General features: G+C 47.5%; 2 protein-coding genes across 4 annotated transcripts in view; one reads left to right on the top strand and one right to left on the bottom strand.

The window, feature by feature from the left end:
- Positions 1–361, bottom strand: part of UBR5 (ubiquitin protein ligase E3 component n-recognin 5) — an 86,380-nt gene extending 86,019 nt beyond the window's left edge. For both annotated transcript variants that reach the window (XM_034070145.1, XM_034070150.1), the window contains exon 1: positions 300–361. In XM_034070145.1, the coding sequence (XP_033926036.1) occupies positions 300–361 (62 nt within the window). The remainder of the gene's footprint in view (positions 1–299) is intronic.
- On the top strand, positions 288–24,005 carry ODF1 (outer dense fiber of sperm tails 1). Of its 2 annotated transcripts, XM_031050618.1 has the most exons (4): positions 288–356; positions 16,020–16,151; positions 21,959–22,195; positions 23,637–24,005. In XM_031050618.1, the coding sequence occupies exons 3-4, from the start codon at positions 21,963–21,965 to the stop codon at positions 23,944–23,946; spliced, it is 543 nt and encodes a 180-aa protein (XP_030906478.1). In that variant the 5' UTR covers positions 288–356; positions 16,020–16,151; positions 21,959–21,962; the 3' UTR covers positions 23,947–24,005. The 2 variants fall into 2 exon arrangements, 1 of the variants encoding a protein (XP_030906478.1); XR_004080832.1 differs by lacking the exon at positions 21,959–22,195 and having other exon boundaries at positions 23,637–23,730.
- Positions 24,006–24,581: the final 576 nt, after the last annotated feature.

The raw sequence follows: 24,581 nt of genomic DNA, 5'->3' as shown, positions 1-24,581 counted from the left end.
ACCCCCGCGCCTTCCCTGGGCAAAGTTTACGGCGGCGGCCGCCCGGCGAGACCGGGTGCGTTCGGCGCGGCCCGCTCCGCTCCTACGAAAGCACCGGGACACCTAGGACGGTAGCACAGCGGTGGGTAGGGGAGGTGCCCGTGTGTCCCCCGCGGTTGGCGCTGCCCGCTCCCCCGAGGTGCCCCCGCCACGCCGCGATCCGGCCGGCCGCCACCGGCCCCTCCCCTCACCCACAGGGGGCCGAGCCCCGCCAGGCCGGCCCCTCCCCTCCTTTCCCCGCCGCACGGCCTGCCCCTCACCGGTCATTGAGCTGGTCCTCGGTGCCCGGCAGCGGGTGCACCACGAAGTGGATCGAGGTCATGTTCCGCGTCGCCGCTGCCCACCCCCCCCGGCGGAGGGAGGCGGGCGGGCGGGGGCCGGGCACACAATGGGGGCGGGGGGGTGGCGGGGGAGGGGGTGCTCTGCCTCCGTCCCTCCCCTGGGGCCGCTTGTGGCCGCTGGCAGAGTCCTGGGGCTCACCCGCCGCGGTGCGGAGCGCAAGGAGGAAGGAGCCGGCCGCAACGGCGCCGGGAAGAGGCTCAGCCCGCACCGCGCTCACGCACGCGCCGCCATCTTGGCTCCAGCGGGCGCTTCTCTCTCCCTCCCCTCCCTCCCTCCGTGCGCCGCGACGGGGAGGGCGGGGCGGCAGCGCGCGGCCGCCGTGCAAGCCTCGCGCTGACTGGCGCGCACGCCACCGCGCTGCGCCCCCTCACTAAGCGCGCCGCAGATTGGCTGGGGAGGCCCGGCGGAGCGCGGTGACGTCATGCGCGAGCGGCGTAAAATGACCACGTGCCCTCAAGAGCACCTCCCCCGCGGGTGGGGCGGTGCGCGAGCGGCTCCCTGAGGCGCCGGACGGGGCTTCCCCCTCCTGCCGGGGCGGGGGCGGGCGGTGCCGCTTCCCCTCGGCCGGGGCGGGCTCTGAGGCCCTGACCCGCCGCGGGCAGCGCGCCCTGGCCGCAGGGCCTGGGGTGTTCTTGTCGTTCCCTGCCGCACCGGGGCTGCTCGGTCAGGCCGTTCTCCTCAGCGGTGTGTGCTCCGGCCCGCCGGCCCCTGTTGTGACCGGCTCCTCGGCCTGTCGGAATGGTTTCGGGGTGGAAGTGGAGCGGGTGCATGGGGCCGTCCCGGCAGTCTCCGGTGTGGGGTTTCGGCTGGGCTTCCCCCTCCGGGTGTACGGGCAGCCGCAGATGTCTTTCAGGCCCACTGGCCCTGGTCGACTGCGTTCCAAAGCCGGTTGCTCGATTTGTAACTTAGTTGGCGAAGAATACAAGCAGTCTTAACAAGCACCCTTCTCCAGGGACATTGGTGGTATATCAGGATGAAAAGTTATCTCCCAAGCCGAGGAAGTACTCAAGGCTGCTCTTGCTGAGCACGCTCCCTTCGGACGGGGTTTAATTGGCATTCTGAAAGAGCATACTTTGTAAATGGAGTTGTTCTTTAACAAATTGTTATTCAACTTTCAGCTAATTGGGATGTTAAAGTCAATAAAAAGCCATTTGTTTCTATAGAAACTAACACTTCGTCTAGGATTGTACCAAGATTTGGGGTTTTAAAATACTTTTTACTGAAATTTGCAGCTTTTGCAGACTGCTTTTGCTTATTTTCAGGAAGTTGGAAATGTAGAAAAACAGCTTGGAATTTTATAGCATGTGAGGAATGCTGGCAATCACATGATAATGGTACAAAAAAAAAATCTAGAACCTAGTTCAGCAAGTTGTAACTCATTTCTAAGCCTGTGTAACAAACCCTAAGAACCTCCTCTCTGGTCCTCTGCTATCAAATCTAAGGAATTCTGCCACTTCCCATCTTCCATTCCCCTTCCTTCCCTAGCTCATTCTCCAATACAGCCTAAAGGCACTAATCCAAGAGTTGGCTGATGTAGCTGCTTACACTCCAAAGATCTGGGGAGCTGTGAAGTTTTTCTCAATACATCTCTCTTCAACACAAGGGAGCACAGTAAAGAGAAAAAATACTCGGCTGATGTGTTCCAAGTTTCTTGTTCTCAGACACTGTTCCCCCTATGTTCTGTTCTCAAGTGACAGTGATGTTCAAATGGATTCAAAATACGAATAAGTAATTCAGTTTTTCCTAGAAGGAAGATCCTAACAGTTTTCTGGAAGTGCACAAGGCATGGAATGGGACGCATTCTGTTCGGTCACAAACCAGTGCAGCAGCTTTGCTCTGAGAAATGAGTACATCCATGATTTGCCTTTTTTCTCCTGTTAGGCCAGAGTTCTGCATTTGATTATACCAAAGTTTGCTAGTTTTGTCCTGCTTTTTCTTTTTAGCATTGGTCTTACTGCTTTTCTCGAAAGCATTGTTATTTATTGCAGTGATTGATTCTTTTAAACTGGCTTGACTTCAGTCATGTTATCGGAAGCACTTGCATGTTTCAATACTCACCTGAAAGATCTTGCATCTTAATTTGGTTTAAAAAAAGATGAATGTTTGTGTTTGACAGCCATTCCTCTTTTCCACTGAATTTAGGAAGATGTGCCACATGAACTCCTGCCGTAGGTCTGGTTGCATCTTTGGGAATGCTTTGGAAAATGTTGGATATGGGTCAGGAGCTTCAGATATTTATGTTTGCTCTTGGTATTGAGATGTACTTGCCCTAATCATTTACATTTCCAAATAACATGACTTGTTCAGTGGTGTTCTCTTAGGGGCTGGATGCAAGGAAGAGATTTCCATTACTCTCTTCATTCCACCTTTCATAAGGGCTATGGAAACATACTAGGTAAAAGACAGGAAAAGAGCTGGGAAAGCCCAAAGGGGGCACATCTCTGTTAAGGGCTCAGCAGTCAGCTGCTGGTATTTCCAAGTAACCCTTTTCTGTAGCTTTAGCTACATTGTGACTGAACCCCAGTTTTAGCCACTGCCTGTGGCTGTGCCAATACAAACAGTTGTCATAAGCAAAAATGAAAGAAAAATTAAAATTGACTCCACTGGAATTTGGAGCCAGAATAAACTTGAGTAGTGCAAATGTCAGCTTTTGTTCACACTGAGAGCTTATACTGCTTTTTAAGATGGCAACTGATCCTAAACATAGATGAGAGGACACCAACCCAAGTGTTCAGCTGACGATGTCGTTTTTCTGACAGAAGGTTGTATCAGGATAGAAGTTCCAGCTGCTGTCAAGAACACCTACATTGCTCTAGCACGCTGCAAGGCTGTGTCTGACTTTTGGAGCACCAGTAAGTGGTAACACACTGAATGCCCCTCTTGTCCGCTGATGCGTTTCTTAGAAGATAATCACGTAGGTAACACAGTGTGATGGTTCTGTAATTATCTGAAATTACTCCATATAGAATTGCTTTCTGATAATAGAACTGCTCATTCTTGCAACTTCTGGGGTTTAAGAACTTCAGAATAAAAGACTTTTCCCCGAAGTGCTCTGGGTTGTTGGAGTCTGTTGAGTGGCAACATCCAGCACTGAAATAGTATTTAAAATTCATATTTGCCCAGTCATGAAAAAAAAAACCCAAGAGCAGAACTCAGTTTTCTTTCTTTACATGATGTGTCTTTAAGAGAGGACTGGCTGAAGAACTTCAGTTCCCTGTGTTGCACAATTTCTCGGTGTGCAGATGGTGCTATTTTCAGGCCTACTGATAAAGCAGCAGCTTCCTTATGAAGGTGCAGCTATAAATACACCAACACCCAACCAGCAGAACGAGTTCCTTGCTAGTATACTTGTCTGTGTGAGAGTTTTTGCCAGCTTGAAAACACCATAGAAAATAACTCCTGTGGGATCATTGCTGTCGTGTCTGAGATAGATTGAATTTTGATGAGAGTCAGCATTTCCTGAAGTTCTTAGGCTGGTAGAAGCAGATGGGTTGGAACAGACTTCTGGAGGTCGTCATATCCAGCTGCATGTTCCACACATGCCCAGTTCCAGCAGATGAGGAACGTTCCCATCAGAAATGGCTTGCGAGTAATGTGCACCAGAGCAGACCTACTCCTGACCGCTCACTAAACCCACCAGACAGCTGCAGGCCTGGTGCTTTGCATAGAAGTCTGTTAGTCCTACAGGGAGGAGACGTGCTGGAGATGTGAGGATTAGGGTAGGAGGACTGCAAGGGAATTCGGTCTGTAGACAGCACAAGCAGACGTGGGTACACCACAGGCAGTGGTACTTGAGTCTGGTGGTGTATGCTGAAGTCAGGGACAAGGCCCTGAGCAGAGGCAAAGGCTTTGGGCAGCTGAAGAGAGCTTTCCTGGCTGTTAACTCCAGATGTCAACAGAGATGACATCAGGCTGGCAGCATAAGATTGTGTTTTGTTGTGGAATAAATGAGGCCAGCATTCCTGGAAATGTCAGCAAGAATGCTGTGCAGAAAACTGCAGCTTCTCTATGATTCCCATGGAACTTCCCTATAGCAAGCAAGAAACTACACTACAAAGAGAAAAATGTTGTTCCCAGCACCTTGTGCAGCAAACTGAATCAAAGCAGGTTCCTCACTGCTTCTTGCTCTCCCTCTATTTAGGTAGAGCATAAGTCTCAATTGTTTGTGGCTTTAAAACCGTGTCCTGTGTTTTGCAACACAAGTACCTGAACAGTTTGCAAGTTAACACTAGAAACTGGGCAATTCCATCTGAGGAGGATTGCTCTGCCTTCCATTTGCTTTCTGATGTCCTGAGCTACATTTTATCAAGCTCAGGTCCCACGTTGTTATAGCCCAATTTTGTTTTATATGTTGCCTGTTTATGACAGCTGAAACTTCATCTTGATGCCAGGTATGAAGTGTTTATTATCTCTTATTTTCTAACTTGTACCTGGCTGTCAAGTGAAGAGGTTGCTCTCATAGAAAAATCATTTGTCTTGTGTACAAAATGGTGCTGATCTTCAAGATGTATTGTTTAAGGCCATGAAAAAACAGGTACCTTAGTGAAATTCAGAGCTGATGAAAACTTGTTTCCCACGGGTTTTTTCTTACAGTGGGTTCTTTGGTGTCTGATGGTGCACACCCTTTCTCTCTACCCTGTGGTTCTCCAGTGGCTAGAAGAGGTTGAGCTCTGCTGCAGTCTTCCCCTTAGCTGCAGTACTACTCGGTTCTCCTGCCCCCTCTCTGATGCTTGGGTCAGTTAACAGATGTCCCTGAGACCAGAACCTCCTGTCAAAATTTGTCCAAAAATAGACTTGGATGTTTGGAAGTTAATATGGTGAGCTAGACACTGACACAGAGCCTGCTGATACAACACTTGCTGCTGCACATGAACTGAAATATATCTGTTTAAACTCAGGCAACACTGCAAGTACCTGATCTCCTTTCCCCTTTCCTGTCTGAGCTGCTCAAATTTCCTCTCCCCTGCTTTGCAGTAAGGGACTCCTGGGCTAGAAATTAGGATTTTGCATTTGTTTCTCCTTTGTTCAGTATACAGGATACATACTTGATTCTGTTTAGGGAAGTTGGCACAGTATACTTGTGATCAAGGTGAGATCTCTGCCAAGTGCTCAGTGGAGTTTGTAGATCCACCAGTATCTGGCAGACTGAGATTTTGTTTTGGCAGACGCTTCACTGAACATTGCTCTTCACCCTTGTTGTAGCCCCTTGCTAGCATCCTTCTCTTCCAGCTCCCACTGAGACACTTCTAAACACCTCTGCCTTTGACTAGGCATCCTGGACATCTTGCCAAGGCCCAACCACAAAGTTTATGTTATGCCTCATGTATGTGTGGACCAGAGCTGTCTGCTGACAAATGCAGCTGAGCACGAGGAGATGTTGTTCCTAGGCACTGTGCAGGAACTGAATGTCCTAGAAACTGAGGCTGCAGGCAGCCACCTTGTGCAACTGTCCCAGAAGGCAGTGTGAGCAGAGCTTGCATGCAGAGTGTAAGTGGTGGATGTATCTCTGAAGCTTTGAGGCCGCTGTCACCTGGGCAGGTGTTCCTGTGCAGGCAGATGAAAAGCACAATTGTGCCCATTTTCACGAGAACAGCTTCCTGTAAACTCCTGGTAAAGAATTAAATAACTGAACTTTAGCTCCCTAGAAGGCGGGGATGTGGCCTTAGCAGGTTGTCTGGGCTTCCTGTGGAATTGCCTTCTCCTTCCCTGTGGAATTGCCTTCTCTGGCTCATCTATCTGCAGACTGCCAAGGGAGTCTGGATTATTAACTGGGACAAGAAAAAGGGTTTTATTTCTCTGTAAGTTCCATTTGATGGGTTAGTTACTCTTGTCTTAACCATATTTACCTTCCAAAGTGGCAGTTTGGAAAAAAAAGCTGCCAGTATAAATTGTGAGGGTGAACTGTATTCGCAGCAATAGTTCTGGATGGCCTTGATTCATGTACTACCTTCTGAAATCATTGCAGAATAAATTTATTTCTGACACAGAAAAGAGTAGAGACCTTCCAAGGCAAAAGCAAGTGAATTATTCCATGGACACCAATGCGACCAGGATTTACGTTTCTATGCAGTAGCTTACTTTTTAGCCACTGTTCCTCTGCCATTAAATAGTCACCTGTCATGACCAGCTATTTATAATATAGAAATAAATAGTGGGTAGTTCTTGCATTTGGTTTTAATTCCACTTGAAAAATTATTAGAATTTAAAAAAGATTCAAGAGGAGTCAAATGTAGCAGATGTCAGTGGGTGCTGAGTGCCCAAGCACTCAGGAGAGAGTTTCTAGCCCAAACTGCTGTTTTGAGCACTGCCACAGGCACACAGAGAGAAGACTGAGCTGCTTGTGAAACAGCTTCGAAGCAGCCTCTGTTTACAGCTGGCATTTTAATCAAACCAGAGGCTGTATCATTTGCAAAGTAATAAAGCATTCAGGAGAAACGTGGCCAGTGCAGAGTGAGTGTACACAGGAGCTGCAAATTCACCATCCCTTCTGAAATAGCTCTTCCACATTTCAGCAGCAAGAGGCTCCCATCACAGATGTGCAGACCATGGTATCAAGCACAGCTTTCCAGGGGTGAAAACACTCTCATCTCTTCCCTTTAGTTGATGAGCTCTGCACTCAGGAAAGATCTCAGCATTCTGCTAGAAGTCTTGTGAGCTTTCTTCTGCTTTGCTTCCCCCCCCCCCCCCCCTTTCCGAGTCACTAAGGGCATTCACATGAAACAGGATGGCTGTTCTAACTGTTCCTGTATGTCCCTGTAGCATATCCCCAGGCTGAGAACATAATTGCAGTGGGTCATCATAGCCAGTCTCAGAAGTGATTAAATGTAAAAAAAAAAATAAATAGATGTTGTCTTCATGTAAGGAGAGGCAGCACTAACATATGGGACTCCCAGATACAGAGTTTTAGGAGTTTTATGATGATAGAGCTTAAGTGCTGTAAAGGAGAAAAGAAAGGTGCAGTGGGGGCAGTGTTCAGTGGGAGATGCAGTAGATGGAGAGCCGTGTTGAGAACTGCTTTGGTAGTTAAAATTTAGCTTCAGTGAAACTAAGGAAGGAAAGAAAATGCAAATAGTTTGAAAGGTTTTTTTCCATTGCAATGTAGGAGGAAAGGGACACAGGTAACTGATGGATTAACATTTTATTGTAACAGCAACTGCAACACTTGTCTGTTGTATATCCCTGCATATGTGCTGATGCATGTATTTATAGAGATAGATAGTAGTTAACATGGAACTGCAGGCAGATTTGCAACTACAGGATTACTTGCTGCTGACTGAACATGCAGGTAGTTTCACTTGCAATGACTGTTGCCTGCTGCTATAAGCCAAGGTGAACTGGGATGTTTGTAAATTCATCAGGCTTTAACTACTTTGGCTAAAATGTTTAATACTGCATATCTGCCTTTGTCTAATTTCTAGCAAAGGCTTAGCTACTGCAAAAGGCAAAGGTAGAAAAGAGGCCCTAAATCATCTTTGAAACATTTTGTTTAAAACTGTAATGCCACTGGAGTCTGAAGGAGGGCAGTTTCCTGCAATATTATCACTTGCAGGACACTTAAGAGTTCACCTGAATTTGTATGATGAGCACTGGGCGAAAGGAAAACTGAACTAAACATGCCAGGTAGGAACTTGTTAGCATTTGACAGATCTGTTCACTCAGGGTTACATACCTTCTCATTTTCCCCATGTAGCCTGTACTAACCACCTAGATTCAGCTAGGTTTGCCTAAAGCTCTCCCAGACACGGTGCCTTCCAGCTGGCAGGGGAGGAGGCCTTGAGCCCTCCTGCCCCTTGGCTGCTCCTCTGGGCAGAACGCCCATGGGCACACTGCCGGGGCAAACCAGCATCGAGTGGGAAGTGTCTTCTGGTGTTGCCTAGCTTTTGGGACTGCAAAGTCCAGACCACAGTGCATTAGAAATCTGTAAATTTTTAATGCAGAAATTGCAGGGGGTTGCCTGAGGCATGTACAGATTATAGTATATAAGGAAGTGGGGTAGGAGCTCAGATAGGCTTCAGTCATAACATCAGATGAATTTACAATTAAATGTATATCTTATCCTATTTGGCTTCCTGTTTCCTAGGATTTATTCTGCTGCTCTGATAAACTATGATTTAAAACACACTGAAATGTCAGTTCAGTCTAATAACCCCTTCTACACTGAAACACATCCCTGCATTATTAGACACTGTGCTTCCTATCTGTCTCCCAAAATGGGGAAGAGAAGAGCTGAGAGGTACGGGACTCAGCCAGCAAAGACTGATGCATGGGCTGCCAACTGGACATCGAGTAGGAATCAGATCTAGACAGGTCCCTGAAATTAGGTGTTAGTTACAGCAGTCAATGGAGATGGGAGTGTGATTCAGCTGACCATCCTCCGGTGAGCCGAATCTCTCTTGGCAGTGGGAGTTGGGACATAGCTCATACCAGTGTGTCACACCTCTGGGTACACATCCACAGCCTGGAGGTAAGCCCATCCCCAGTAAGGATGAAGTGCTGATGACAGGATTCAGTCTCCAGCTGCTGGCATTGTTTCTCCAGTTTAATGAGGGGTGGGCCGGAGCTGCTGAGCCTTCATGATGGTCTGACCTTTGTGTGGGGTGTGAGAGCGCATTAAACCTTATTTAAGGTAGTCAGAATGGCACCAGGAAAGAACACCCAAGGCTCTGCAGTAAAGAAATGACAGCTCTCTGTTAAAATTATTTTTACAACCTCAATTGACAAGTTCAGACAAAGACTCAGCCGAGCCTGCTCAGTACCTGCAGCGTCCGGATCTACCACGTAGTTCTGAAGCTGTGGTTTAGATTTTATTTTCGAGACAAAAGAGTAATTTAGAATTATGCAAATGAGGTTCCAAACGCAGGCATTATGCAGATTTGTGGAGGCAGGAGCAGCGTTAACCCTTGGTTAACCCTCCTCACTGCGGAGGGAGTGCAGCCACAGCGGCTCCGTGGCAATTCCCTTTACACCTCACACTCTTTTAATAACCCTGCTCTTGTGGCAGGGCCTGAGGTGTGAGGCTAACCCTGTACACAAACACATTGCCAGCTGGGTTTGGTTTGATGGGGGAGGTGAGTTTGCTGCAATATTCACTTCGCCATCCTGCCTGACACAGGCTGTACCCAGATCCAGCCTGGGCATCTCAGGGCAGACAAGCACTGCATCTGCCATCCACTCCTTCGTACAGATTGTTTCCAGAGTATTTGAAGTGACTGTCAAGGGAGAAATATTAAATTGCTTTTCAAATGTCAGCAGTGCAGTAACACTTTAAAAACAATCGACACTGTCAGCTAGAAATCCTCATCACCCGCTGGGCTGGCTGGTGTACACAAGATGTAGTCACTGCCTTGACTTTCTGGAGAGGAAGGATGTTAAAAAAGCTCCATGTAGTGCTAATTTGTGTGTTCAATAGGTCAGTATCCCACCCAGCTGTAAAGGTGGTAGGGATGACTCTCAGCCAGGAAGAGATGGGTTCTGATAGAAATCCAAGGCCTGATCTGCTCTGGAAGTTTGCTCTGATCTCATGACCAATGCCAACAGCTGACTTAGCTGCATCAGTGCAAACATCAGTGCTGAGCAAGAAATCCAAAGGTTTACAGCAGTGAAGTATGGCAAATGGCCGCAGCTGACAAATCCCCAAAACACGGAAAGGTGTAAGTGCAGCTAATCTCTCAAGGAGGTGCCTGATGTTGGGTTAGAATAGTCATGGTGGCAGCCAAGCCTGAAGAGAAGGGGAGAGTTCACGCAGGGTAGTTTTGGAAGGACTGGGTTTGTGCCTCAGCCATGCCCAGTGGGATGCCAAGCCCAGTGAATATGGGGCTTGTTTGGTGTCAGGCAGGGACAGATCCTGCTGAGGGCAGAAAGGAGTCTGGCTGCAGCATGGGAAGACTTGACTGCACATTTCCTCTTGCACTTCAGTTGCTTGTGGCTCTCTATGAGGGAGCTCAGGTGCCAAGGAAAACACCAAGGCACTTGGCATTCACTTTCCAGTCGCTAAATAGGAAGCTAAAAGTAAGACTTTCCCCTCTATCTTTAAGAAATACGTGTTTGTGTGGTGAATTAATTCAGTTAACAAATCTCCGTGCTGTTCTTGGAGATGGAGGTAATTTGGGTTTATCTCCTGCATCCCCTATACCTGAACTCTCACAAGTTTGCTCACCAAATTGCTCCCTCCCTTCCTTTCTAGCTGAGGGTGTCATTTCAAGCTGACCATCTGAGCCAGTACCAAATACTGAATAAATGCCTCAACATATTCAAACCTGGATGCTGTCAGGGAATTTACAGACTTAAAACCTATGGCTGATTTTAAACTGGATACACATGCACGCACATGAAGATTAGTACAGTTTAACCACTTTGGTTTTGCTGGGGTTTAAGAGCATTTTTGGCTCAAAAAAAGTGATGTCTCTCACATACTTGGAAAGAGTTGTCCAAAGCACATGACCAACATCTGTTGGTTCCAGACACACCAGAGGAGCTCACAAGAATGTAATAGATGCAGAGAAAACTGTGCTCTGGGTATTTTTATTTCAAAGATGCACCTGAAGTTTTCCTGTTGCTCAGCAATGTGAGTGATGGGCTGCTGATCTGGTTAGTGAAAGAAAACAAGCAACAAGCCCACCTACATTGGTTCAGGGTTTTGTTGTTATTTCTGGAGGGAACAGCTGGAAAGGATATAAATCAGACGCTGCTGCTGTACCGCGCTTGCCTTGCCAGCTTAAAAGAACTAAACTAGTTCAAATAGGCAGAAATACTGTTTTATGTCAGCCCACATTTCAAAACAAATATGAGCACAAAGCCCATGGAAGGAAGTTGCTAGGAAACCTCTGCAGTGTGCTAGAGAAGTTGTTCAGTGCAGGCACCTGTATGAGAGTTGGCACTACCTGCCAGGCTGCTATCTCCCCAAAACTGCAGTGCAGGATTGTAATCCACACTCATTTCCATAAATGAAGCATCAGGAAATGCCTCACGGCTCTTTTTGAATCAGTGCAACTTCAGGGGACTGTAAGCCATTCCCAGAGCCTCCCCTGAAGACTTGACACTAAGGTCCTGTCCACACCAGCATTGAAGCCCTGACTTCTGTGTTCAGGCAAGGTCTAGCCAGGCTGCTTTGCTATCACATGCCTGCAGTCATCTTAACTAGGTTCTTAGCAAAGATCTTCGCTTCTGTGGGCCCTACCCTTGTCTGAGCTGAGATTTCAGTACGGTAACTTTAAGGCAGACTAACCCTCTGGAGGAAGGGCTACCAAGCCTCTTTTGCATTTAGTCTCAGGGTGGGTTTTGGCAGCAGAGTTCATGCAGGCTCAGGTGGTTTTTATACATGGGGATACTCCAGAAAGTTTATGTGAATCAACTGAGAATGTTAGAGCTGCAGATCCACAATGTCAGGATGCACACATTAAAGCCAATTAGTTGTACTTAAGATATCTTAATCCTCATAATGCTTGATTTCTTTCCCATGGGTACTCCATAGCTGAACATGTTCATTTAAACCTGTTTCTATGAGGAAACTGGTAGCTGAAAGATTGGAGAATCATCAAGGACACACTTTATTCATCATGAAGTCATCTGTCAGTGTAGCTTGTGACTGGAATAAGAAAGGTGAAGACATCAGGTATTGCTAGGATTGCTTGTCTGGAGATTTCTCAGTAGCTTTTCCCAGAAATGGCTGCTGTGAGCACAGTGAACAGAGCAAGGTGGCCACGCTTAAAGTCTCCATGGAATTCCCTATGTGTGAGAACACCCAGTGGTGCAGCACCGGCGAATTCCTGCCTGCCACCACCCATCCTTACTGCATGGAAAAAGCCTTCCCAGCACATGCCCCACTCCTCCCACCTCTCAAGGTGACCCATCACAGCTGAAAGCCACCGGCACTCAGCAGGCAGACCTTGGGATTTCCACTCCTTCAGAAACATCAATAAATTAAGGAAAACAGGCATACAGGTTAAGCCTGAGGATGCTTCTTTGAAGAAAGATTAGTTTTAAAGCACAGACATTAATTACATTTCAAACAAGGCACTCTGGAGGAGCCATGAAGCTGATATGCTATGCGCTTACCTGAAGTGTGTCTTTTACAGGATTTTCCATTCTGGCTTATCTAGTCATTGACACATAAAAAAGGAAAGATCCAGATCTTCATTTTAACTTAAGAAAAAAGCTCTTAGGGAAACCCTTTTTTACACAACATATAATTAACGTATGGAATCAGCACTGGCTGTTCCTGACAGGTTTAGACTAGCTCTGTACTCAGTGGTGTAGCAGTGTTTGTTAGCTGTGTCCCTGTGTGATACTGTGGGAGGAAGGGCTCCAAAGCATTTTGGAGCAAGAAAACTGTGTGAGAGCTATAGCAACGTCTGTGACTTTCATGGCTCAGAGCAGGTTTTCTACATTTGAGAAAGGATTACATACATGCATAGTGGTGCATACTTTCCAGTGGTGTTACTGGAGCAAGGCTGCATCTGCAGACTGTCAGTTCCCACACTTTGGGACCTCAGAAAGCAGTACCCATCTCACATGCTCTTACAGTAGTGATGCCCACACCTGAACTAGTTCTCTGCACCTTCTTTACAGCCAGTGAGGAGAAACAGGGACCTGACAGCTGTAGAGCTTCTGGATGAGCTCCATGCCCTAGGAACAGCTTTCTTCTCCACTGTCTGCAGAAGAAATTTAGAGGGGAATTGAAGTGCTTGTTGTAGGGGTTGGAAGTGAGTGAACCCCATCAAGATGCCTGGTGACTGCAGCCTGTCTGCCTGTTTCCGCTCTGAAGGTGAGGGCACTGGGCCACTGTCAGGCCCTGCTTGGTGTCACATGGCAGTAGCTGTCACCTCTGGCAGCCTTCCTCCTGCCCCTTTGGTAGGCACAGTTGCCCTGAGGCAGGGATGTGCTCCTTAACCACAGACATTAATGTGTCACTACATGTCTGCTGGATCCCACCCTCACCACGGCCACGTGCCTCGCACCGGTGCGGTGCAGAGCAGAGCAGGACCCGGGCAGGTCCCGCTTGGATGCAGAGCTGCTGAGTAGTGAGGAGAAACAGGAAAGGCAAGTTCAAAGGCGAGCATGACACAAAGGAAAAGGTGATGGTGATTACACCAACAGCTGCTGCATGTGGCAGGCACAGTCCCATGCAACCTCCTGGTGTCCATTCTACCCCTCACATCAGGACGTGCTGCAGCAGCACCATGTCTCCACTTGGAAATGAGAAAGGATGTCCATCTCCTCCAAAGCACCCAACATGAGCAGGACTGTTACAGGCAAGGTGCCAGAGCAAACCCAACCCCTACTCATCACCACGTCCATGTACATAGGGAATTACCTCTTCTAAAGCAGCAGCCCTCGCAGAGCCCGGGAGGTGCAGAGCATCTCATCATCTCACACTCTGTCTGATGCATGTGGGCCATTCAGGGATCAGTGTTTCTAAAATAGGGTGTGATTGTTATGGTTCATTAAAGTACAGGTTTATTTTTATACTCCCCAGTAACACAAGAAGCTGCTGTCTTACCCTGTCTCACACCCTAACAGTGCAGCCTAAGAAGGAGAGAAAGAACCGAAATGTTGCACGATGGCATATGGAGGGATTCAGAATTTATCTAAAATGAAGATGATGAGAACAATGGTTTTGTCTGGTCTTTCATCCCTTTCACAAATACAACCCCTGGATGTGGTTAAATGGGTCTCATGCAGTGAGCTGGGGGTTTTGTAATCACCACTGACTGGAAGTCAGTTTGATTTGTGCGTTTTCCCAGTCTGTTTTATAATGAAATCAAATTACTGTTCCCACATCATCAGAGATACTTTACAAGTTTCCTGGGAGAGGACATAAAGCGCCAATGCCGACTTCTTTTTCCTCTCAAAGAGGATGTTTTCCAGTTTTCATTCTTAAACCGTTTAACTTGATAATTACCCACAGAGGACGGAAACCAGTTCAAACAGCTCTTGGGTAACAGCACTTCACAGAGACATCTTGCACTCCATGTGCAGCTGCAGGTCAGTGACATGTTTACCTGTGCTACCAGTGCTGCTCTGAAGCTCCAGCCCCTTTTGGAAAGAGACTTCATGTAGCCTGGAAAAGACTACAACTGGCTTCTGTTGGGGTTGATTCAGTTCTTGTGTCCAGGAGTTCCCCAGATTGGAAGCCAGCCATGGGAAAGGTTAAAAAACATAGAATGAAAGGAAAATCCATTAACTGAGGAACTTCCTATTTCACAATACTTGAGTGGTGAAAGCATCTCTCATAGAGTGGCATGTCAGGACGTACCTGATGCCTACAGGTATTTCCAGGTAGAGGTTCAGATCCCTGTGACCATCCCTAAACCAGCCTTTCTTTATGCTCACCACTGCTGGTAGCACTGCAGAAACAAAGTACCAGAAATTTTTGATTTCTAACCATCTGATTATCTGTATCAGCTTTGAGGATACTGTAGATAAAACCTCTAAGACCCTGAGATAGACTCCTTGGAGAAGGTAAGGCTGACCCAGCTGCTGTTTCACCACTGCAAAAGGTGGCCCATGCTTAGTGTCAGGAGGGAGGACCTGTACAGCTGCACAGCTCATCCTTCTGGGCCATTGCAGTTGCTACACACTGACAAGGAGATCCTCATTGCAAACAAGAACTGCTCATCCTTCTTTAAACAAGGAAGAAAAGCTTGAGAAAAGCAAGGCAAAGTTAGGGTTGGGGTTTTCTTGTCATCACCAGAGCCCATGGCTTTTTCCATCCATGCAGAGTGAAGCTGTCACAGAAGTGATGGGAGGTTGGTGGTGAGAACTGACTGCCAGAGAAAGACATAGAACCTTAGACATCGTTACTAGCCTGGAGTGTCCAACCCGTGGTGGTGACTGGTACAGATTTATTTGGTAACTCATTTCTTGTTAAAACTGGCAGATTTTGTCTTTCCTAGCAGAACAGATGCAAGTGGAAATACACAGAATTATCAAGCACATTAAATAATTTTATTCTTGATATGAATCCCATAAAATATCAAAACACCAGTTTCTAAACAAAGGACCTAAATAAGCTTGGTTTTGATATTCTTATCATGTTACAATTTGGAATAAAAAGAGATTTGAAATAATCAGCTTTCCCAGGAAAACATGACTTCTGAGACTCACACAGCTCTATTCATCCTTGCGTAATCCTCAGGGACCCCAGTGATCCCTTCTGGCAGGCAGGTCTCCTCCTGTGCTCAGAGGTGCTGCCTGTCATAGAGGGAATTCTCATTCACGTCTTGTCAGATGCTCAGGGTTGTCTTCCAGGGCAGCAACACCATCTTTTGGGGAAGTACTTTCTTAAGTATACTGGATATGCAGAGGTGCACTGGCATTTGAGTAACCTGGGCACATCTCTGACATCTTCTAATGCTCTGAAGGCATTACCTTCACCCTGCAGAGGAGAAAACAAAAGGTGGCCTTGGCACATACAGGCTATTTTCTGTGGAAGTGAACATGGATGTTGGAGAAATTAGGGGAATTCTCATGAAGAGTTCTCTCTTACATTGCACTAGCATATTGATTTCTACTCCTGCAGCAAAGCTGATTTTAATTTGTAGAGAGCTGTCCTGAGCAGCAGCAGATGTCAGACTATTGACTAACATAAGATGTAGGTTTTCCAAGCAAATAACATTTTGTTCTTTATTTACATTCAGGTAGACAAGACCTAAAATGGAAGAACAAGACCCAGCAAATACCCTACATACTAAACTGCACAGGCACTGATGGCTCTTGGCACTTGTTTTCAGTGGGAGCTTGCACCCCCAGGGCAAGCTGTGCACTGCCAGGTAATGCTCACCTCACTCATTCACTCACCATGGAGCTGGAAAGCACAGATAGCACACTGCCTTCAGCTGCCCCACAATTTACATCTCTTCTGGGCACCAGACTGGCCATTTGCTGAGCTATTTGAACTAAATGGGAGCAGTAGAAATACAGTAATGTTAGCTGAAAACAGAAACTGCGGTGAGGGGGTTTTCAGAGCAGCTTTAGGGCTTGAAGACTACTGCAGTCCTCCTGTTCATGCTACAGAAATGTGGTGTGGGCATCTGGAAATGACTCTGGTTGTGACATTTATTCATTTAGGCGTAAGAAAGCATGGCCTAGCTCTCAGATCTTTGCTGCTGTGTGCCAGTGGGAGAACAGAAGTGGAAAAGAACCTGGGATGATGTGGGAAGCATTATTTGAAAGGAAGACACCTTAGGACAGCACTAGGAAAAAAAGGAAAAGAAAACTTTAAAGTTGACTAAGCATCATCAGCAGAGTGAGAAGTGAGTCAGTGTAAAATATTCAACGAATCATTTAAATTTGAATTGAAGGAATTCAATCGCTCCATTATGAGTTTCAAGTGGAGAAAGAATTCCTTGAGGAAAGATGTAGTAAGTAGTTACTGATATAACATGATTTTTTTTTTCCATGAAGGTTTAATCTGTTGGTAAAACCAAGAGGATATCAAAGGATATCCTTTACATAAATAAAGGCTATCATTTACATTAATAGTGTGTTGGAAATCCAGAAATCCCATCCCCAGGAGTTAATTCTGCAGGTTTGTATGAGAAGCCAATGCCACTCTGAAGAGCAGGAGGCTGAGCTGGAGCCTGACACCTTGGGTGTTCTCCAAGCCTTTCAGCAATGCTTGGCTGGACACATGGGTGCACAGTTACATGGCTAGTTACTTCTGTTCCATATGGAAATTAGGAGAGGGGGAAATGACCATTATTAGCCATTTGAGCACATGGTTACCTGATTTCAGCTGCAGGGCTCTGTATGCTGTATGCATTCACAGTTAAGCAATGTCTGGCTTTCTTTACAAGGGTTAGTCCAGCCTGGGCTTAAAGTGATACCATAGAATCATAGAATCATAGAATAGTTAGGATTGGAAAGGACCTCAAGATCATCTAGTTCTAACCCCCCTCCCATGGGCAGGGACACCTCACACTAAACCATATCACCCAAGGCTTCATCCAACCTGGTCTTGAACACTGCCAGGGATGGAGCATTCACTACCTCCCTGGGCAACCCATTCCAGTGCCTCACCACCCTAACAGTAAAGAATTTCTTCCTTATATCCAGTCTAAACCTCTGCTGTTTAAGTTTCCTTACAGTGTGCTTAAGAACGTGGTTGGGGTGTTAAGAGATCCTGGCTTATATCTGTAAATCAGGATGTCAGACACTGTGGAAACCTGCCAGGTCTGAAAATATATTGAGCAAACTCTGTTTGAATTGATCAGTACTTGCTGTACTTGATCTGTTCTTGCTCAAAAGAGACCAAGAGAGGCTTTGAAATAACTGGTTTATTCAGGTATTATATTTGGAAGGGCAATGAAGGCAGCAGTGCTTCCAGTCCTTAGGGTTATATTTTGGGTTTGGCGGGTTTAGGGTTGGGGTTTTTTTGCAAGTTTCATGTCATTTGGAGAATCCTAACGTCCATCTCCATAGACTCCCTTGACTGTGAGTGGGGAGGTCCCTGGCTCCACAGTGAGGACAGGGGAAGGCAGTCACACCTGGTAGCGGTCTGAAGGACATCTTCCAGTTTCCATCTCTCTACTCTGCTTTCACATTTTAATAGAAAGGTTCTTGGCTTCATGGGTGTCAGGAAGATCTTGACAGCCAGGGATACTAAGGGGCTCAGAAACAATAAGCCAAAGAACCTCCGCTATGTTTGACTTAGCTGTATTGGGATATTTTGGCCTTTAAGATCATCATGGGAGTGAGTTGAAGACAATCTGTGGACTGACAAGGGCCAGATCAGGGATAGATGCTGTGGTCTCTGTAGTCCTTCATCCTCCTCCTCCTCACACTGGGTTAGATCTGACCGTGCAGGCTCCCTGGGAGTGCAGCAGGCTCAAAGCTGGAGAATGTCTTGTTCCACTGATAAGAAAGGACAATTTCAAAACAGTATTTGCAAGTTAGGCATGATAGGGACCTCATTTCCTTGACAGTCACAAATGTTTCATTGCCAGATCTTAGCAGAAGTCACCTTGACTTTACCGGAGAGGAACCTGAATAAGCTGAAGCCTGCATCATACCAGAGCACTTTTACCCTTGTAATTCTTCATGTTGCAGCTGCATCTATGTATCAGCATGTTGCCAGCAATGTGCACACTGCATTTACAGCAGTGCATGACTTGCAGTGAAGGAGAACCACTAAAAGACTCCCTTTGCTAGAGGGAATACTGGGACTACCCCACCAGCAGCTGGAGTAACACATTGCAAGGCAGAAGTCCCTCCTTTCCCTATGGAAATGGAGCTGAACTAATTCTTGAAATGACAGACAGCACACCTTCAAGGTGGAGCTGACCTGTGCTCAAAGCAATTCCCATCCTTCCACATACCTTCTCAGCTGTGTTTGATGCCCTTTTCAAGTGGGGCCAGCTAGGCAGACCCACATAAACATGGGTGCCACTTCCCCATGCCTGAGAAGTCACTAGCTCAGCAGTGATGTTGGCCCAGTCACCTGCACATGGTTGGTTACTCTGCTTGTAATTACTCATCTATGCCCAGAAGGGCAGGCAAGCTCTCCTGCAGCTCACAGGAAATAATTACAGAGCATCTTGCCTTCCTGCAGCACAAAGCTCTTCCTGATACATCCCAGAGGCACCAGCAGCATTACTCATGGTGTGTGATGCTTCCCAACATGATTGGCATGCCTGGCTCAGCCATCAGCCTGCTCCCATCTGAGGCTAGTCAAGCCCAGGACAATACATCAGTGCTGGGGAGCTGAGGAGGAAGGGGAAGAGCGGATGTTCTCTGGCTAAGGGAAGCAGCCCATCAAGAAATGCTTGTTTAACGCATGGCACATTACCTTGCCTCCCGAGTGAGCAGCTTCTGTAAATTGGATGGCTCCTTGTGAGTCAGGAGCCCAGCCCTTTGTTCCAGAGCTGTGTCTTCAGAAGTGGCTGAAGAAGGAGCACACATTTTGGAGAAGATGTTTCGCACGGCTGTGGCCCCACTTCCCATTTACTTGGCTGGTTCCTGTGCCACCTCTGCAGCTCAGCAGCTGGAGAAAGGGAGTGAAAGGGGAAGGCCAATGATCTCTCATTCCAACTTTGCTCAAGTGATGTCTTCTTAACGGCTCCACCTGCACTACTCTTTTTCCTCCTAACCTGGGGATGCCTTGAGTCTTCCTCGTTGCCCTGCAGGAGCAGATGCAGGTATCTGGTGGAGACCCAGTAGCCTCAGAAAGTCTCCTTATCTGTTTATGGTGGTACCTTAAGACACAGTGCCTGCCTTCAAGAGGCTGACCTCACAGCCTTGGCAGACAGAGAGCTTGTGTGTTGTCCTTGGCTGGTGGTATGTGGTGGTGGCACACAGCTGCTCAGCCCAGCACACAGGTAGCCTGGAAGAAACTGGGAAATAAGACCTTCATCCTTTACCTGTCTCTAGTCCTGCTTTGTGGGAAGAGGTGAAACACCCTTGCCTGATGGAGTCTGTGTCCACCATCTCTTTCACAAGGCACCATGCAGGCTCTTTTTGTTTTGAGTATTTAGCACAGCGAACTCCACAGTGAGTGGAGTGGTCCACAGCCCATTGTCATCCTGGAGGCTCATGGAAAACCCTGTGAGCCGATGCCCACTAAACAGCAAGCCTGGTGCATGGGCCCAGCAGGCTTTTTGGGGCTGTGGGAATTTGACTGAGCACTGAGTTGTTTAAGATGTCCTCAGCTGCCTCACCAGTCACCTACTCCCGGTGAGGCTGCAGAAGATGCCAACTGCACCACGATCTTTTCAGGGAGAAGCAAGGCCATGAGAGAATGCTGGGAGATAAGGGAGAGAGGAGGTAGAGGGAGGCAAGACCTATATTCTGGATGGTTTAGAGCATTTAGCCAAAAACTGAAGTCAGTTTCGGGGTCACCTATGTACCTCTCCACAGCCTATTGAGATATCAAGCCTGGCCTCAGAAAGACTTGTTAGCATCTCCTTTCCTCACATAATCCCACACCATTGCCTTGGCATCTGTAAGGGAAAACGTGCTCTATGCAACCTGTTGCTGTTGTGGTATCACCATCAAATCACGCATTTCGGCTGAAAAGGGTTGTTGGTGACAAACTTCATTAGATAGAGATGCACCCCATGGGCACCTCTGCCTGCAGCCTCCCTCCTCTCCTGCAGGGTGCATGGTGAATCCTCAGCCCCCCTCATTTCCTGCACCAGGGAGGTTTAGCTTGAAATTGTTTTCAAGCTGCTGCTTTTCCTGCAGAAGCTGTATTTGACACAGCCTGCTGTTTGCTGCCTTTGCTTTGTAATGGCTCCTGTGGTCTGTACCACAGGACTCTGACAGGACAACTTAGCCCAGTGCTCGGTTTGAGTGGTCTGTTCCAGGCAAAGTGACTATTCTTGACAATGAACTTGACAATGAAACTAACTTTCTAAGGTGTCCTGAAGTAAAACTGCCTTCATTATAATTCTAAAACTCACACCCACAGGTCAAAAAGACCACCAGAGTGAAGTCCCCTCCTCTGAGCAGGCATAGTGATTAGAAGAAATGCCACAGCAAATATAATTCTATGTAGATTACAACCAATCATTGTAACGGGCAGCATACCAGCTTGTAATTTTGTGTACAAAAGCAATGGGAAAGCCAGCACTGGGTGTGCATAACATGTGGAGAAGTCCAGCCAAGCACCCAGGCCTGAATAAACAGTGTGTGGATGGTTTACTGCACACCAGGCACAAATACACTCCTTGGACCACACTGTGAGCACCTCACCTTTCCCTGGCACTCACTGGGGGAGCTGCTAGTGCTCCCTGGGGTGCCAGCACCCCACAGACCATCCCGATGCTTCTGGTTGCCTTTGCCTAGCACCATGGCAGGCCGTGCTGCACACCGGCAAAATACACGTAGGCTTCACATGTCCAACACCTTGTGCAAAGCACTTGCACGTAGAGGAAAGCCATAAAGAGCAATTGTAGCTTTCTTTAATTTATACCTTTTATTTGAGGCTGTGGTAAACAGCAGCAAAAGCAGAGAGGAGGGGAAGGCTGCAGGGGACATGGTTTTTCAGCAGGTAGGCAGCAGCCTGCTGCTGGGTGTGCATTTATTTCCCTTATCCCAAGGCAGTGGTGGTCAGGCCCTGGGAATGGGAATCCCCACAAGTTTAAAGAGGAGACCAAGGTTGAAAGCCCAAGACCTGGGCTGCATTCATGGTGGTTTCTGTCTGGAGTGGAAATGTGCAGTTTGCATTCCCTCTGTGCTGGTGTGCCAGGGCAGGAGAGGGAAACAGCATGGACAGCCATGCTGAAGCAGCATTGTATGTGAAACCTCCCCCAAGTCACACTCCCTATGGCCCGTGGCTCCACTGCCTGGCCATTGCACACACATCCCTGCCATGCCTCAAGCCCTCCAGCACATCCCCCTGCCGTGGGCTCCCCTGGTCCATGGTGGGAGCTGCAGCAGGAGGAAGGTGCAGTTGTGCATGGAGCTGGGCTGCGCTTCCCATGGCAACTGTGGAGCTGTGATGTCACAAGGAGCCTGGTGGAAGGTTGCAGGAGCACCTCCAGCGCTGCTCATACACTCACCTCTGACACAGCTCGAGGCAATTTTTCCCTTTGGCAAGTGCAGGCTGCTGTGGCCGCAGCCTTGATGCACTTTGCAGCACAATGTCGTGGCACGATCACATTTTGGAAGAGGCCAGGCAGGATATAAGGCAGTTCGAGAGAGAGATGCAGAGCGAGATGAGGCTGCTGGACCTGCACCTGCGGCAGCTCCGCAAGGATCTGCCTACGTGCTGCCCGCACCACATACGGCGCTGCTGCCTGCACCAGCCTGATGCCTGCCCCTGGGAGAGAAGGGCCATCACCGCGAGGATGGATGTGGAGCGGGAGCTCAAGAGGTAACTGGGATTTCCCTGCTTTTGGCAGGCATCTGCACCCTTTAAGGTGGGATGAAGGGAGGTTTGGCATCAGAACCAGGAGCAGAGGTGTAAACAGATAAGCAGGACAGGAGAGAAATAGCCACCTTCAGAGAAGTTAGTTGAAAGGGGAATGGGAAGGCATGGCCAGGCAGCCTGAGAGGAGCCACGCAGGCAGCACCTGTGCCAAAAATGATTTGAACCATGGTGCTGTGGTATCAACCATCTCACAAACTGCACCTGAAGTAACAAGATCCTGAAGACACAACAAAATCTAAAACTGTTCAGCTGTGGAACAAAGTCTGTCTTCAACATAAAATCAGTTTAAATCTGGTAAAACATAATTATCTTCATAATTAGCTAAAATGTGACTGCATGCACACCACAGAAGTGTCCATATTTTTCCATCTCATACAGTAGGAGGAATAACTGTCAGGACTTCCGCATCTCCATTTTGACCACTGGTGTGATGATTTTGTTTCGTTAATGGAGTTCAAAATTGACTCTAGTAGAGATAAAATCCAAAGGTAGCCCTACAGGGAGTTGTTGAAGGATGAAACATTTGGGTGAAGGCACCACCAAGCATTGAGAGACCTCAAAGATTAAGAAGTCCCTTGGTCATCCATCATTCAGCAGTGCGAGTCTCTTGAGCATTGGCATTTTCTCCCCAGACTCAAGCCTCTGTTTGAGCTCACTTACATTGCACCTGGAGATTATGAAACCTTCATCTTGGCAATTAAAATTGTGACATTTTTGTTACTCATGGTGCAGCAGGTACCATCCCACAGTCTGCCATGTGTGTTACATTACACCCATTATCTTTTTAATTTGCTGCCTTGGGTCCAATTTAGGTATTGTATCTGAGGTGACCCTTCCATTGCCTACTTTACAAATGGTTTCAATAACAGCCAGCCCTCTGGTTGAGCAGAATCACTGTTTGACAGTATTAGAAACCATTTTAATGGCTCAGTGAGCCTCCAGCCCAGCTCTGCAGGATCATTTGGGTTTGGGGTTTTTTTTTGTCAGTGTTTCTCCTATCTACTGATTGCTTTAAACAAAACTACTCACTAGAAAATGTGATCTATTGTAACTGCTCAAAATGTAGGACAAGGTGTAGGATGGACACACGTGGCTTCGTGGTGGTATGCACGTGTGAAAGAGGAGTGCTGGCTTCTCTGTATTAGGTGAAAGAGCTTTTCAGCTCCTCAATTGCCCCATCCCAAGAGAGGATACTACAGTACTCCTGACTGCTGTGGCATGCAGGTGGGAGCTCTTTCTGATGGTGCAGACACCACCCCAAGTGCTGTGCATCAGCATGAATAGGGATCCAGTAGTTTCCTATATATTTCTCTTGTCCTGAAGTTGGTCCACACATTCCTCTGTGAGTTGGACTGAAAGGCTTGTCCTCTTGTTTTTATTCCAGTATGCAAAGAAGACTTAACAAGATGGCACATTCTTTCCATGATCACAGACGTTTGGCTTTGATAGACATGAAGGGTTTTGACCCCAAGGAAATCTCTGTAACAGTGAAAGACGGGAAGGTGAAGGTGGTAGCAGAGCACGAGGAGGAGTTCACCACCTCAAGAGGGAAGGAGTATAACTACAAAAACATCTCTCAGGAAATCAGCCTTCCATCAGGGGTGAGTGAGGACGAGGTGATCTACTCATTGTGCCCCAATAATGTTCTGAAGATCGAAGCAGTAAGGTGCTGCCCTTGTCTTCCGAGCACCTGAGCCACAGCAGGGAGCAGCACGCAGGCACAGTCATGCCTCTGTCACATCTCTCTGTCATCTTTGGGTCTGTTCCCTTAATCATACACCAGCAGCTCCCTGGGACTCTTCCTAAATAAAAGGCAGAACTCTGAGCAGACGTGTGTGTGAGCCTCATCTTGAAGGGGTTCCTCTTGAAGGGGTTTGGTGGGCAAAAAGTGAGTGCCAGCAAGAAGATGTAAAGATGGCTTCGGGTATACTTTGCAGGCATTTGCTGAGTACCAACACATGGCTGAAGGTAGCGTGGTTCAGGGCAGGTGTTGCTGTTGCATACCACCTCATGAATTTAATAGGCTGAAGGGCACCGCTTACCCTCAGTTGCATTTCTGTAAGGACACTTCTCTCAATCCCACCACTTCCTTTTGAGCTGTAGCGTATTTCTAGGGACAAAACACTAATAATAAACACCTTGAGGGGAGGAGCCTCCTCCCCCAAAACAAGCTGTGCTGTTTGTTCCCTCAGTTTGGTTCTTGCAGAGGCTGCTCAGCAGGGAAGAGTCATGGATGAAGGACAGAGAGCTTCTCCTTAAAAGATGGTGGGACTAAGGCAGGGCACTTACCAGCTGAGGAGGGGATGACTAAAGCACTTACTGCTGTAGG

This window comes from Melopsittacus undulatus, chromosome 1 (genome assembly GCF_012275295.1).
Source record: "Melopsittacus undulatus isolate bMelUnd1 chromosome 1, bMelUnd1.mat.Z, whole genome shotgun sequence".
Classification (NCBI taxonomy): Eukaryota; Metazoa; Chordata; class Aves; order Psittaciformes; family Psittaculidae; genus Melopsittacus; species Melopsittacus undulatus.
This window is presented reverse-complemented; position numbering and strand designations above follow the sequence as displayed.